Source organism: Microcaecilia unicolor, chromosome 12 (genome assembly GCF_901765095.1).
Source record: "Microcaecilia unicolor chromosome 12, aMicUni1.1, whole genome shotgun sequence".
Lineage (NCBI taxonomy): Eukaryota > Metazoa > Chordata > Amphibia > Gymnophiona > Siphonopidae > Microcaecilia > Microcaecilia unicolor.
This window is the reverse complement of record NC_044042.1, coordinates 27785928-27800898: the sequence shown is the minus strand read 5'-3', so window position 1 is coordinate 27800898 and position 14971 is coordinate 27785928. Positions and strand designations below refer to the sequence as shown.

Here is a 14971-nt window from a genome sequence, read left to right as displayed (position 1 = left end):
TAAAAGGAAGCTCACAGACATACAGAAAATCAAGAAATGAATGCAGAATGTCTCATACATTTTGGGGCTGATATTCAAAGCAATTTAAGCAGGCAGGAGAGGAGGTTTCCTCTGAAACCAAATCTGTGGAACCAGGCTGCATGGCCGGCCGCCACCCCCCTACTGAAAGCTGCCATTTGTCACCTCTGCCACCCTCCCACCACACGTAGGCCCTCCCCATTCCTATCTTAGAAGCCCTGGTGGTCTTGTAGCCTCACTAGGACAGACGCGATCCCCAGTCCCTCCTGCCCATGCCAGCTCTGCAGTCAAAATGGCTGCCAGGGCCTCTCACAAGTCTGCCACAGGCGGTCACGGCAGCCATTTTGAGACTGGAATCAGCATAGGCATGAGTAATCCAAAGTCGCTCTTGCCCATTCCAGTTCCGTAGTCAAAATGGCTGCCACGACCTCCCTCAACAGTCTCATGAGGCTGCTACAGGGAATCCTGGCATACATTTTGACAGTGGAAGTGACATGGGCAGAAACGACTGGGAATTACTCCTGCCCACACTTTGCCACTAGACCACCAGGGCTTCTAAGGTAGTCCCAGGGAGGGCGGCAGCTTTCGGTCAGGGGGTGGGGGAACAGAGAGTAGTTGCACTTTTTGTTAGGGGGAGGAGTTTCAGCGGAAAATGCACGAAAACTGAAAAATGGCTGAATCTGAATTTTGGGCCGGTTTTATCGCCAAAACCAAAATCAAAAGCATCATTTGGTTGGCCTCTAACATCATTTGCAAAGCAAGAAAAAAAAAATCTTGAAAGAGCCAGATTGGAAAACAAGGAGAAACAACTGGCCAAAGCACAAATACAATTGGAAGTACAGAAAACCAGACACAGAAAAGCTTGAAAAAACTGTGATACAGGATAGTGGAATAAGACAAGATGATTCACAGCCAGCATAGAAAAAAATCAGACAAATGCAAATTTGGAAAATCAGAATTGCAAATGATTCTTTATTTATTTCCTCTCAATATACCGCCATATGGCCTGTACTAGGCTTCAAGGCGGTTTACAAAAGGGAGAAATGGAGGAAAGAGAGAGAAAACCCCACACATACAATTAGTGTGTTCTGCAGATATCAAAAGGCCTGATGTCAGTCCTTCTCTATGAGGCTTGGTGTTTTCTACAGTGTTCATCAAAGAAAAGGCTCGTTCAAAGAGCTGCATTCGTGCGCATCAAAGACAAATACTCCTTAGCTGGGCCAAATCAGAAGGAAGTCTGATTGTATGTATTGCAGTTCATCATTCCCTTCATTTTTATCGGTTGGGACCGGGTGACGTAGTGAGATTTACACAATGCGCTGTTTTAAGCATTAGGGAGTTCAGCGGGAGGATTGTGCTTGGCGCACGCTCAGAAGAGTTCTGTGGTAATATATTGTACAATATTTGCACAAATAGGCAAGAAGAGGTTGTCATCAATCTGCCTCCAATTCCAATCATGCCCAGAAGTATACAGCTCCAGTGTGCCTTTGATCCAGGGGCGTAGCCAGACCTCGCTGGGAGGGGGAGGGGGGGGGGGTGGGCCAGAGCCCAAGGTGGGGGGTACTGTTTAGCCACCCCTCCGCCGTCGCCCCCCCCAGCTGCCACAGCTGCCGCCACATTGGACCCCCCTCCCGCCACCAACCCTCCCCCGCCGCCGCCCGCCCCGCCACTGCATCAGATACCTCGTTTGCAGCCGAAGAGAGTCTTCTTTAGTTCAGCGCCGGAGTAGCACCTTCGTTCAAGGAAGTTCCTGCTGTGATCAGCTGTTTCTGACGCCTTATGTCCTGCACGTAAGGCGTCAGAAACAGCTGATCACAGCAGGAACTTCCTTGAACGAAGGCGCTACTCCGGCGCTGAACTAAAGAAGACTCTCTTCGGCTGCAGCAAACGAGGTATCTGATGCGGCGGCAGGGGGAGGGTTGGTGGCGGGAGGGGGGTTCAAGGGGATCGTCGCCAGGGCCACATCTACGGGGGCCCAGGCCCCCTCAGGCCCCACGTAGCAATGCCACTGCTTTGGTCTACCAATAATCTCAGCAGTCTGAATGCAACTGCTGCCATTACACCTCCAATTAAGCACTTATACTTCAATAGTGCATTCTTTTACAAAATGAGATTCCCACAGCATTACAGAAGGAAAAGGATCTCCAATTACTGCTATGTGGACCAGCCCTGGAGACAAAAGCACCGATGCTCAAAACTCCAGCACTGTTCCAAATAGCGCCGTAAAAACAGCGTGGAAGAACAATGCCCTAATGCTCAATCCTAATGACATGCAAATATAGGTGCGCTCGTGGCATTGAGCGTTAGGGAGTTCAGCAGGATTGTGCTTGGCGCACGCTCAGAAGAGTTCAGCGGTAAGCTCGGCTCCTGTCGCATGCACCTGGTAAAATCCAAACGTGAAGCACACATTGGCATCTGTTTTCTGTGGCCTAAATATAAGCATTTAAAATTGTGGTTTTTTTTTTAAAGCTTGTATGCTTATATTTAGACGCAGGAAACAGATGCCCACATGTGCTTCTGCTTGGGTCTGCTGTTTTCTCATGACCAGCACTTAAAGACTTGGGCGGGCTTCCTTCTGCTTCCAAAAGCAATCAAAACTGTCAGATTTTGCAGAAAGAAATCCAACACCCTAATTCCTGCTCTGACCTAGTGTTATTTTTTGTAACGGTAAGGCTGCTCAAACTTCTTCTACTAACCTATAAATGTACTCACTCTGCTGCTCCCCAGTGTCTCTCTACACTCGCCTTCCCTACACCCCTTCCCGTGCACTCCGCTCCATGGATAAATCCTTCTTATCTGTTCCCTTCTCCACTACTGCCAACTCCAGACTTCGCGCCTTCTGTCTCGCTGCACCCTACGCCTGGAATAAACTTCCTGAGCCCCTATGTCTTGCCCCATCCTTGGCCACCTTTAAATCTAGACTGAAAGCCCACCTCTTTAACATTGCTTTTGACTCGTAACCACTCACCTCCACCTACCCTCCTCTCCTCCTTCCTGTACACATTAATTGATTTGTTTGCTTTATTTTTTTGTCTACTAGATTGTAAGCTCTTTGAGCAGGGACTGTCTTTCTTCTATGTTTGTGCAGCGCTGCGTACGCCTTGTAGCACTATAGAAATGCTAAATAGTAGTAGTAGTTATGTTTTGAGTTCTCTTTTCTGAGTATCGGGGAGGGATACAAAATCACCTATTTTCATGAGCTTGACTACATTAGCGTGCTACTTGCATTGTTCGTCAGTGTGCTCCGGCCCTGATGCTCAAAAGTAAACGCGGGCGCTAGAGGCCATTAGCGCTGTACTAGCATCCACATTTACCTGCGCAGAATGTGCAGAGGCCCAGAGCATGGGAACAAACAAGTTGTCGGATGAACAATTTAGTGAAGCTCATGTTAATGAGGTCATTTTGCATCTCAGCGTTGAGCATTAGGAGGGGGTTTTTTTGCGCTGTCCCGGCGGTGTTTTTACAGTGCTATTCGGAACAGTGCTGGGCCTCCAGTCCCCTGAACATTCTGCGCAGGTAAATGCTGTGTGGCCTCTAGTACCCGCGTTTACTTTTGAGCATTGGGGCCTAAGTTTATACCTGAGGTAATAGAGAGTTAAACGACTTACCCAACATCGCAAGGAGCTAAGGTGGGATCTGAACTGGACTTCATTGCTTCTTTAACCTGCTGCTCTAGCCGTTAAGCCACTCCTCATACTGCAGTTAAGATGGCTATTGTAATTTGTTATTAGAGGTTAAATTCCTGTTCTAGTTTGTTTGCTTCTTTTGAAGCCCCGGAATGACACTCTAGTTCAGTAGTTCCCAAACCTATCCTGACAGCGCCCCAGCCATTCAGGTTTTCAGGATATGCACAATGATTATTCATGAGAGAGATTTAGTCAAGATTGGGAGGTGGGGCTGGGAGGCGTGGATAGTGCTGGGCAGACTTATACGGTCTGTGCCAGAGCCGGTGGTTGGGAGGTGGGGCTGGTGGTTGGGAGGCGAGGATAGTGCTGGGCAGACTTATACAGTCTGTGCCAGAACCGGTGGTTGGGAGGCGGGGCTGGTGGTTGGGAGGCGGGGATAGTGCTGGGCAGACTTATACAGTCTGTGCCAGAGCCGGTGGTTGGGAGGCGAGGATAGTGCTGGGCAGACTTATAAAGTCTGTGCCAGAGCCGGTGGTTGGGAGGCGGGGATAGTGCTGGGCAGACTTGTACGGTCTGTGCCAGAGCCGGTGGTTGGGAGGCGGGGCTGGTGGTTGGGAGGCGAGGATAGTGCTGGACAGACTTATACAGTCTGTGCCAGAGCTGGTGGTTAGGAGGCGGGGATAGTGCTGGGCAGACTTATACAGTCTGTGCCAGAGCTGGTGGTTGGGAGGCGGGGATAGTGCTGGGCAGACTTATACGGTCTGTGCCCTGAAGAGCACAGGTAAAAATCAAAGTAGGGTATACACAAAAAGTAGCAAATAAGAGTTATCTTGTTGGGCAGACTGGATGGACCGTGCAGGTCTTTTTCTGCCATCATCTACTATGTTACTATGAGAGAGATTTGCATGTAAATCTCTGTCATGAATATTTATTGTGGATATCCTGAAACTCTGACTGGCTGGGGAGCCCCCAGGACAGCTTGGCAACTTACTGCTCTAGTTTTGAAGACCAGCACAAGGAGAAAGAAGTGGAAAGGAAGATCCCCAGGTTTTTACAGCACCAGTAGGCCCTGATGGAGCCAGGCCAAACCGCTTCCGTTGCCATCCTCTCAGCCTTGCTGGACTGACAGAGGGTGTGGCTTTATTTTCTTTCTTTTGTCTTTTATTTGCTCTGTCAATAAACCTTTATTATTATTATTATGTGCGTGTCTAGTGTGTGATGTCTGTTCCCAGTAAGTTAAGAACCAGGATTGATGCAACTTCTTCCTACAGACAAATAATTATATGGTAACCCTGTGAAAAAGGGGGTTGAAATGTATATGGAGATGCTGCATTGTGTGGGATATACATGTGCAGAATTGCTGGTGTAAAAAGAAGCTGCTAGTGTGTCCTGTAGTTACAAGTAGTTTGTATAAATGAGTCCAGTTTGTTCATACTGTATGCTTTGTGCTGTATGCCAGTCAGGGGCGTATCTGGACTCCGGCGGTAGGGGGGGCCAGAGCCAGAGGGAGGGGGCACATTTTAGCCCCCCCCCCCGCCGCCACTGACCCCTCCCCCCGCCATTGTCAGAGCCCCCACCGCCACCAATGACTCTCTCCACCCCCCTCCCGCCGCCAACCCTCCCCCCGCTGCCGTTACTTACCTTTGCTGGCGGGGGGCCCCAACCCCCGCCAGCCGAGGTCCGCTTCCACCTGCCGCTGCCTTAAACACTACTTCTTCAGCCAGCGGGGGACCCCAAACCCCCGCCAGCCGCCCCAAGGTGTTTAAAATTCATCTTCAGCCTCCGTGGCCATGCTGCTGTTGATAGGAGCTGTTGAATCCACTTCGGAGTCTGACGTCGCAGCACGTACAACGTACAACGACGTCAGACTCCGAAGTGGATTCAACAGCTCCTATCAACAGCAGCATGGCCACGGAGGCCGAAGATGAATTTTAAACACCTCGGGGCGGCTGGTGGGGGTTTGGGGTCCCCCGCCGGCTGAAGAAGTAGTTTTTAAGGCAGCGGCAGGTGGAAGCGGACCTCGGCTGGCGGGGGTTGGGGTCCCCCGCCAGCAAAAGTAAGCAACGGCAGCGGGGGAGGGTTGATGGCGGTAGGGGGGTCCAGGGCAAAATCTGCGGGGGCCCAGGCCCCTGAGGCCCCACGCAGATACGCCCCTGATGCCAGTACTATATGTGTGCTTTAATATCCCTGTTGTCGTATGGATGTAATATGCCCTAGATGTATGTGTGTGTGTTGTTTAAGGTGAAAAATGCATATGTGAAGAAGGGTTTGTGTCCGTGTAGCAAGTGTGTTGACAGAATGAGCGAGAGTGAGACAGAGAGAGTAAAGCTGTGAATAAAAGGAAAGAGAGACTCAGATCAGGATAATGTAATGTAAAGGTTATGATCAGCACCAAGTGGTTCTTAAGTGCCCCTGGAGAAAGGCAGTTTCAAGCATGGATGAGGTAGGCAATTTGGGAAGTGAGGTTCCAAGCTCTGTTGGCTGTGATGATTGGGTAGTTAATTTGGAAAGGGGGTTCTGAGCTCTGTTGCTGTGATGGTTGGGAGGTACTTCGGAAGGGGGGTTCCAAACGCTGTTGCTGATGATTGGGTAGGTACTTTGAGAAGGGATGTAAAACACAGGGGGTGGGGGGAATAAATTCCTAGCTAGTTGCAAATGAAGTCTTATGGTGCTAGATCCCAGGTCGGCTTTCAACTGAACTGCAATGGAGCAGGAAGAACCAGTTGGGGGAGGAAGAGACATTCACTATCACCAGTGGGAAAAGCAGACGTGGCCTTTAAAACCATCTTTTGCCTGAAAATGTTTAGGCAAAGTTTATTTAAAAATAGGCACAACACGGTCTAGCCTAATAGCTCAGTGGCAAGAGTTGTATACTGTCTTTTGGAAGACATGGATGTGATTCCCAGGCCAGGCATCCAGTGGGAAGGGCAGAATCTCAGCCATTGCTCAATGGGGACATCTAGAGGTAGATTCAAGAAAGTGTGTCAAAAATTAGATGTGAAATTTATGGGCACTAAACGCCAATTCTATAACAGCAGTTGTGTGTGTAATTGCCATTATAGAATAGAGCATATGTCAGCATGCATGTGCCTAACATTAGGCACGAGCACGTATGCCATGTCAAAGTTGGCAGTTGCATGCCTAAGAGATTAGTATTCTATAACTTATATGCACAACTGCAAGGCACGCTCCTGTTCCACTCATGTGCACGCCCCTTTTGTGGGTGCGCTCTATAGGATTTAGACGCTAAGTTTATAGAATAATACCTATATGCAGTTACGCGCGTAACTACATGCTAGTGCCAATTAGCACCAATGAATGCCACTTAAAGGCTATTATTGGTACTTAAGGCCAATTGGTGTAGACACACAGCTGGCTGTATTTGTAACTTGTGCACCCAAATTTGCATTGTAGTCGGAAATTTGGGCATGCAACTTTATAGAATCTGGCCCCTGGTGCACATTAAAAAGGTTCTGGAGGGAGCAGTGCTCTGTGGCACTGTTCCCTCTAAACTAAGCGGGAGTCCTCCACCTACAGTCCTGCCAGTGGGTGATGCTGTTTCACTATCACATTTTCAATAATGAGAGACGGGCAAGCTCTGATTATGACAGTGCCGTGACTCAGACTTATGCCAGCCCTCAGCAGGACTCAGGTTTCAGGGCTGGATTGTAGGGTGGTAAAGTGGGTCAGAAAGTGGTTGAATGACAGCTGCCAGAGGGTGGTAGTAAAGGGAGCTGACTCCAAGGGAAAGGGGATGGGATTTGATACACCACCTTTCTGTGGTTACAAAGAGATTTACATATTATATAAAGGTACTTATTTTGTACCTGGGGCAGTGGAGGGTTAAGTGACTTGCCCAGAATCACAAGGAACTGCAGTGAGAACTGAACCCAGGAGTGATTGGGGGAGGGGTTCAGAATAATTTCAGGGCCAGTTCTATTTAATATTTTCAGACATCATATTGCAGAAGGAATGGTAAAGGAGGGCTTGTCCTTTTCAGAAGATACTGGAGGAGTAGCCTAGTGGTTAGTGCAGCGGACTTTGATCCTGGGGAACTGGGTTTGATCCCCACTGCAGATCCTTGTGACTGTGGGCAAGTCACTTAACCCTCCATTGACCCAGGTACAAAATAAGTACCTGTATATATGTAAACCGCTTTGAATGTAATTGCAAAATACCACAGAAAGATGGTATGTCAAGTCCCATTTCCCTTCCCTTACTAAGGTCTTCAACAGGGTGAAAATTCCCAGTGGAGTAGACAAAATGAAAGTCTTGGGATGAGGAGGTCAAGAAAGCTTAGCAGCTAAGATTTAATACAAAAAATGCAGTCAGGGTGCATGGGGAGCAACAACCCAAGGGAGCAGTACATGATGGGGTTGAGATGCTGATGTGCTCCAACTGGAAGAGGAACCTTGGGGTGATGTATCTCATGATATCAAGATAGTTAAACTTTAACAAAATAGTGGCAAGAGCTAGAGGAATGTTATAAGCTAGTACGGAGAAGTCTAACCAGTACATAAATGGAGATGATCATGCCCCTGTAGAAACCTCTGGTGAGACTTTATTTGGAGTATTACACCCATTTCTGAACGTTCCATCTCCAAGAGGCAGTCTAGACGATAACTACCAGAATGGTCCAGAGTCTTCATCGTTCACCAAAACACATCCATATCAACATATCGAAAAAGAGATGTATAGATATAGCCCCCCCCCCCCCCCCCAATACTCAATGCTATTTAACCATTCAGAAATGGCTGCTAACCATTTAAATTGCATTTTGGCAGTTAAACTGTGAATATTCACAGTTAGTGTGTACCGCTTAACCAGCTATCTCACGACTTATCTGGTTAACACCTCTCTTGTAACACCAGTCCATATCCCAAAGAAAACACAGCACACTGAATTAATGTTCTCAAATACTTTTTTTTTTTAACTTAGAAGTAGATAGTAGGAAACCAATATGAACAGTTCTTCTGCTCAACTAGGTTAGAGGATAGATTTTGAAGTGAGAGTATTACTTTAATAAGAATAGCCATTCTTTTCTCCTAAATAATCTCTTCCAATTTCCTAGCCAGGCCATTACTTCCAGTAAGATATTGTCATCTTCCCACCACTGGAATATCCTGGAGTTTTTACTCCCCTCTGAAGCAAATCTGAAAGTTGAGTACCAAGAGATTTGTACTCCCACCTGAAGTTTACCTATGTCCTGTACTGGACAAATGAAGGTGTCGAGTGTGTAGCCAACCCTCCAATTTGGGGGTGGGGGCAACACATTCCCCCTCCTCTGCCCCATGTGTGTTAAAAATACTTTTGCTGGCAGGCAAAGTTTTTTTGTACCTGGGGCAATAGAGGGTTAGGTGACTTGCCAAAGGTCATAAGGAGCTACAGTGGGAATTGAACCCAGGTTGCCAGGATCAAAGCCCGCTGCACTAACCATTAGGCTACTCCTCCACTCCACCATAAAGCACACCTCCAATATCTTTTAATTTGTAATTAGTTTACAAAAACAAATGTATAAAGGGCTTAATGGCACTTATTTCTGAAACTTGACAGCGATAAAATTTATATTCATAATACTGCCATTACATTCAACAGGTTTACCCAAGTGACCCGACCAATCATAAGTAAACATAAGCAAACCATCTATCTACCGGTTCAAATAACCATTAACAACAACGACTCAGAAAATACTCCTAACCTTCTTACCCTCCATGCTCTTCCCATCTTCTCCTTTATCGTTCCACCGCCTTACCTATCCCTATCCTTTTTCTCATATCTCTTCTATCCCATTTACTTCTTGTTCATTTCTTGTATCACATACCTCCTTTGTTGATTTTGATACTATAGATTGTATTCTCTTGTTACTATGTAAGCCGCATTGAGCCTGCGATAAGCAGGAAAGCGCGGGATACAAATGTAATAAATAAATCTAGCTCATTCATATTCCTTTGGAATATCCTGAAAAACAAACCTCATCTTAGACTATAGGGGTCTATGCACACTTCTACTTTCAGAAACCACTTACAGCCCACCTAGCGAGGAATGCAGTAGGGTATAATTCTTTGGGTGGAAGAATGATACCCTGTAAGAAGACAACTGCTCCTTACTCAACACTCCAACACACTCTGAATAGCTACTTTCAGGCTGTAACTTGTATTTGATTTTATTATAGAAGGCATTCATAGTCTCTTCCCCCCCCCCCCCCCCCCCCCCCCCCCCCACTGAATTTTGCATCCAAAGAGAATATGGTTGAACTGATCTGCAATTCACTGCTCTTGTGAAGTCTTCATCAGTTTGTGATGCATCAGAGTTCATCTTCTGCATTGCAACTTTAACTATGGTGCTGTGATGTACAGATGGAGGTTTTAGCTCCCTTGGTATGACTTAGGTGTTTACCTGACTCCAGTTCAGAAGTTCATCTTAGTTTGTTCAGAGTTGTATGAAAGTTTTTCAGTGGTAAAGGAGATGATGAGTCAGCACTGATTCCCATGTTTATGCCTCAGTACCAGGCATTTGACCTACATTGGCCCTCGGCATTGTGCCACACCCTGGGCTGGATACAGCCTATTGGAGATTTCACCAATCACACAAGAGATCCAAGCTTTAGAGGGTCATTTTAGTGATGAGTAGGGGGAGGCAACTTAGCACCAAACAGAAGTGACTTGAATGAGAAAGACAGAGGATTTTTGTATTTTGCTTATGAAGTAGAAAATGGAAACCAATTCATTTTATGTAGCCTCGGGTAGGCCCAGAAGAGTACAAGCTGACCTGCTTTGGACTCGGGCCCACCCAGCAGTGGCACAACAGCGATGTGGCAAGCAGGAATCCCCAAGTCCTGGCAGCCGAAGACTCCCAGCATCTCTCCCTCCAGGAGATCAGGGATTCACTTCACTCCCCTGATCCTCTGCCCTCCCCAGTACCTTTAAATCCTTTAGGCCTTTACTGGCAGTAAGCAGCAACACATTCCCCCTGCTGGAGGTTCAGGGGAGTGGAGTTAAGTGACCCCCCTCCAATTGTCTGAGGGGGAGGAAGAGATGCCAGTCAGGGTGGGGGCGGCGTGGGGGGTGGTGTTGCTCAGAGCCGCCGAGAGACTGAGCCAGGGCTGCAGCCTTCACCCAATTCCTACCACTGTCACCTCCCTATACTGCTCTCAGGCCGCCGGCACCACGGTCCCAAGTCTCCACCCGCCCACCCCCAGCCCCGTTGACAGCGCCCCTCCATCCACCACCGGGCCCCCTGCATTCAAATCTGCAGCGCCTCACCTCTGTGTGAAAGCGGCAAATTGCATCCCTTCGGGCCCTCCCTCACTGTGTCCCGCCCTCGTCACTTCCTGTTTCTGTGAGGGCAGGGCACAGTGACGGAGGGCCCGAAGGGAGGCGATCTGCCGCTTTCACACGGAGGTGAGGCGCTACTGATTTGAATGCAGGGGGCCCGGTTACGGTGGCGGACGGAGGGGGCTCTATCGATGAAGCTGAGGGCAGGCAGATGAGACTGGGGACTGCAGCGCCAGCGGCCTGGGAGCAGGAGGAGAGAGACCCCGGTGCCGGGCCCCCCTTGGAGGCCCAGGGAATATTGTCCTCCCTGCCCTCACCCCTCGGCGGCTCTGGTGTTGCTGTGTCCACCCCTTTTGGGTTCAGGCCTGTCCAAAATTGGGTGTCTGGCTACGCAATTGATGTAGAGGGCCTGTGCCTCCTGCTTTGTCATGTTCCTGTCAGGTGAGTGAACGCGTTCCCAGTTTAGCTGCTGTTTGTACAAGGGCAGAGAACTTCCAGATGACATATTCATAGGGAGCTTATTAAAAGAAATATTTGTCTGTATACAGGAACAGGAGAGCCCCGGGGCAGATGAAATAATTCTGACAGGAATTTATGGTGGCCAGAGTAAGAGCTGACATTTCCTGAGCAAATATGGGATCTAGAGGGCTATTTGGCAGTAGGAAGGCAGGAAAAAAGGAACAAGGAGGAATACTAAAAAACTATGAATGTAGGACCACTGCCACTGAGGCTGTTGGCTCATCAGGGTGGAGAGCTGGAAACACTGGGTAAATTACGTGATCCCTTTCTATACCTACTGTAGGTGGAAGCTGGGAAAAAGGCATATCACATGGCCTGCAAAGAGGAGAAGCTAGCCATGTCACGGGAGGCAAATACCAAAAATGAGCAGAACACTACTCCGGACCAGCACAAGAAGCTGCAGGACAAAGTGGACAAATGCAAACAGGACGTCCAAAAGGTAAAAAGGAACTTTATCCATGTTAGGCAGTAGTAGCGTAAGTTCATATTAAAGGGTCCCAAGCAACAACTTCAGAAAGGACCTCCAGAGCAGGATGGTCCACCTCAGAAGATCCAGGAATGGCCTCTTCCTTCCTTCCCCTTAGGAACTTCTGGGGGAGGGAGAATTCACGTCAATTCTGAGCAGGGAATGTCCTGATTTGGAACTATTTTTTTTTTTTTTGCAAGAGGAAACTTTATCAGTGACCTGCTGTTAACAAGCAGAGAATGGGCTTGATTTGTATTCCGCCTGTTACCAATCTTGTCTGTTTGTATCCTCCCTCATCTCCCTGCAGACCCAGGAGCGGTACGAGAAGATTCTGGATGATCTAGGCCGATGCACCCCTCAGTACATGGAGAGCATGGAGCAGGTCTTCGAACAGTGTCAGCAATTTGAAGAGAAGAGACTAGTCTTCCTGAAAGAAGTGCTGCTGGACATAAAGCGCCACCTGAACCTGGCAGAGAGCAACAGGTACATAGTTGTCCAGGTTGTGGGAAGTCCATGTAAAGTATCGGGTTGGGGTAGGGTTACCATATTTTGTCCTCTCAAAAAGAGGACACATGTCCCGCCCGTGCCCCTCCCGTGCCCCTCCCACGCCTTGCCCCCTTTTGCATCCTCGCCCCGCCCCCTGTCACATATTCTCCTCCCCTGCCCCCCCCCCCCCATCACCTCCCCTCCCCTTACTTACTATCTACTGCCCTGGTGGTCTAGTGACCTCTTCGGGGCAGGAAAGAGCCCCCTCTTTCCTGCCCGGAGTTCTGTCCTTGCCCTGCATCCTGTTGCTGTGACGGTCTCGGGATCCAAAATGGCCGCCGAGAATTGAAGTCTCGCGAGGCCACTTCAACTCTCAGTGGCCATTTTGAATCCCGAGACTGTCACAGCAACAGGATGCAGGGCAAGGGCAGAGCTCCGGGCAGAAAAGAGGGGGCTCTTTCCTGCCCCGAAGAGGTCACTAGACTACCAGGGCAGTAGATAGTAAGTAAGGGAAGGGGAGGCTAGGATACGCCCACCCGCCCGTTTGTCCAGAAATCCGGACAAGCGGGCGGACTAGCAAAGCCCGTCCAGCCGCCCACACATGTCCTCAAAAAGAGGACATGTCCAGGTGAATCCAGACATATGGTAACCCTTGGTTGGGGGAGGGGTCGTATTGCTTTCTTATTGCATTAAGTGTAGATCCTATAAATCGTGTAGATGCACGAGGGGTGAAGCTCACATCCTTTTCCCAGATAGCGACAGCTTGGAAATGTGCCTTAAGAGAATCTCTGTGCCTTTGTCCCTGACTGTACCCTTGATATAGGTGCATCTAAGATGTGTTCTCCTTGGTGCTTCACTTAAGAGACACCCTCTATGTGCTACTGCATTTGTGAAGTCCTCTGTTTAACGGCATCCAAGAGACCCTCTCTATGCTGCTCTCTCAAGTGATCTTCTGTGCCTTGGTCTCTGTTCTGTGGGGTTGTGTGTGTCTCCCCTGAGAGACCCTTACTGTGCCTCTGTCTTTGAGAGAAGCCCCCTGTGCTGCTGCCAATAAGGGGCTCTCTGTATGCTGCTGCTCCTAAATACCACCAATGAGAGCTTATGAGAAGGCGAAACGTTTGTTTTAGGGTGGTGTGTTTCTACTCAAATATTTAAAAACTAAGCTGCCTGCCATGATACTGAGGCATTTTGCCTTGTATTCTGAGCCATTTCTCTGTTGCCAGATGTTTCTTTCTAATATTTTTATGGGGAGCCACCCTGGCTTTATAGGGAGGGTGATTATCTAACTCCCCGTGCTGGTGTTGCCCCATTGCATGCTTGGAGGTATAGCCAAGACAAAGCAACACTTAATCTCCCTTTCTGCAATGAGGTGAAGCCGGGACTGGATCAGACTGTTCTTTTTTTTATATGGAACTGTATAATCTGGTTGACAGAGACACTCCAGAGCAGAGATTTTTAACCTTTTCATCTCACGGCACACTACATGGCGCTAAAATTGTCAAGGCACACCTTCACAAATGGTCCAACATTTTACTTCTACCGCACCCCCACACATGGTCCACATTTTACCTTCTTTCCCCACTAAATAGACCATCATTTGCCTTCTCTTCCACCTTCCTTCCATCCTCACAAATAGTCCAGTATCTCTCCCTCCTGTTTCCTCTCCAACCAGCAACCAGGCATCTTCACTTGTCTCTGACCATCCCCCTCCCCTGCTCCCATCTACCCTTTTATAAGTTTTCTTGTCTCCAGCAGTCGGCAGTAGCAAGCAGCGATTCATACAGGCTGTTCGTACCAACCCCAGAGCTTTCTTTCTGATGTAACTTCCTACTTATGTGGAAGCAGGAAGTTACAGTGGTTAGGGTGGTGGACCTTGGTCCTGAGGAATTGAGTTTCTATTCCCGGCACAGGCAGCTCCTTGTGACTCTGGGCAAGTTGCCCGCCGCATTGAGCTTGCCATGAGTGGGAAAGCGCGGGGTACAAATGTAACAAAACAAATATCAGAGAGAAGGCTCCGGGGTTGGTGCAAGCACGCTGTATGAATCGCTGCTCACTGACACTGACCGGTAGAAAGAAGGAAACTTTTTAAAGGTACACTCTGTTCCGGCACAAATTAAGCTGGCCCTACTAATAAAAGACCCTCAACTCCCGCAGCACACCAATGAGGAGTGGCGCAGTGGTTAGAGCACCAGTCTTGCAATCCAGAGGTGGCCGGTTCAAATCCCACTGCTTCTCCTTGTGATCTTGGGCAAGTCACTTAACCCTCCATTGCCTCAGGTACAAACTTAGATTGTGAGCTCTCCTGGGACAGAGAAATATCCAGAGTACCTGAATGTAACTCACCTTGAGCTACTACTGAAAAAGGTGTGAGCAAAAATCTAAATAAATATTTGAGATTCTACATGGAATGTTGTTACTATCTGAGATTCTGTTGCTACTATTGGAGATTCTGGAATGCTGCTTCTATTTGAGATTCTACATGGAATGTTAATGTTGCTATTCCACTAGCAACATTCCATGTAGAAGCCTGCACTTGCAGATCAGCAACGCAGCCACGCAGGCTTCTGTGTCTGTGAGTCTGA

The 14971-nt window shown here is 48.4% G+C and overlaps 1 protein-coding gene across 2 annotated transcripts in view; it reads left to right on the top strand.

Annotated features, from left to right (window-relative positions):
• The window catches only part of PACSIN1 (protein kinase C and casein kinase substrate in neurons 1), a 146897-nt gene that overhangs the window by 104612 nt on the left and 27314 nt on the right, over nucleotides 1–14971 (top strand). For both annotated transcript variants that reach the window (XR_003944068.1, XM_030222023.1), the window contains exons 5-6: nucleotides 11721–11876; nucleotides 12211–12386. Coding sequence is in view for 1 of the 2 variants with exons in the window: in XM_030222023.1 (XP_030077883.1) it covers nucleotides 11721–11876; nucleotides 12211–12386 (332 nt within the window). In the remaining variant the exon portion in view is untranslated. The remainder of the gene's footprint in view (nucleotides 1–11720; nucleotides 11877–12210; nucleotides 12387–14971) is intronic.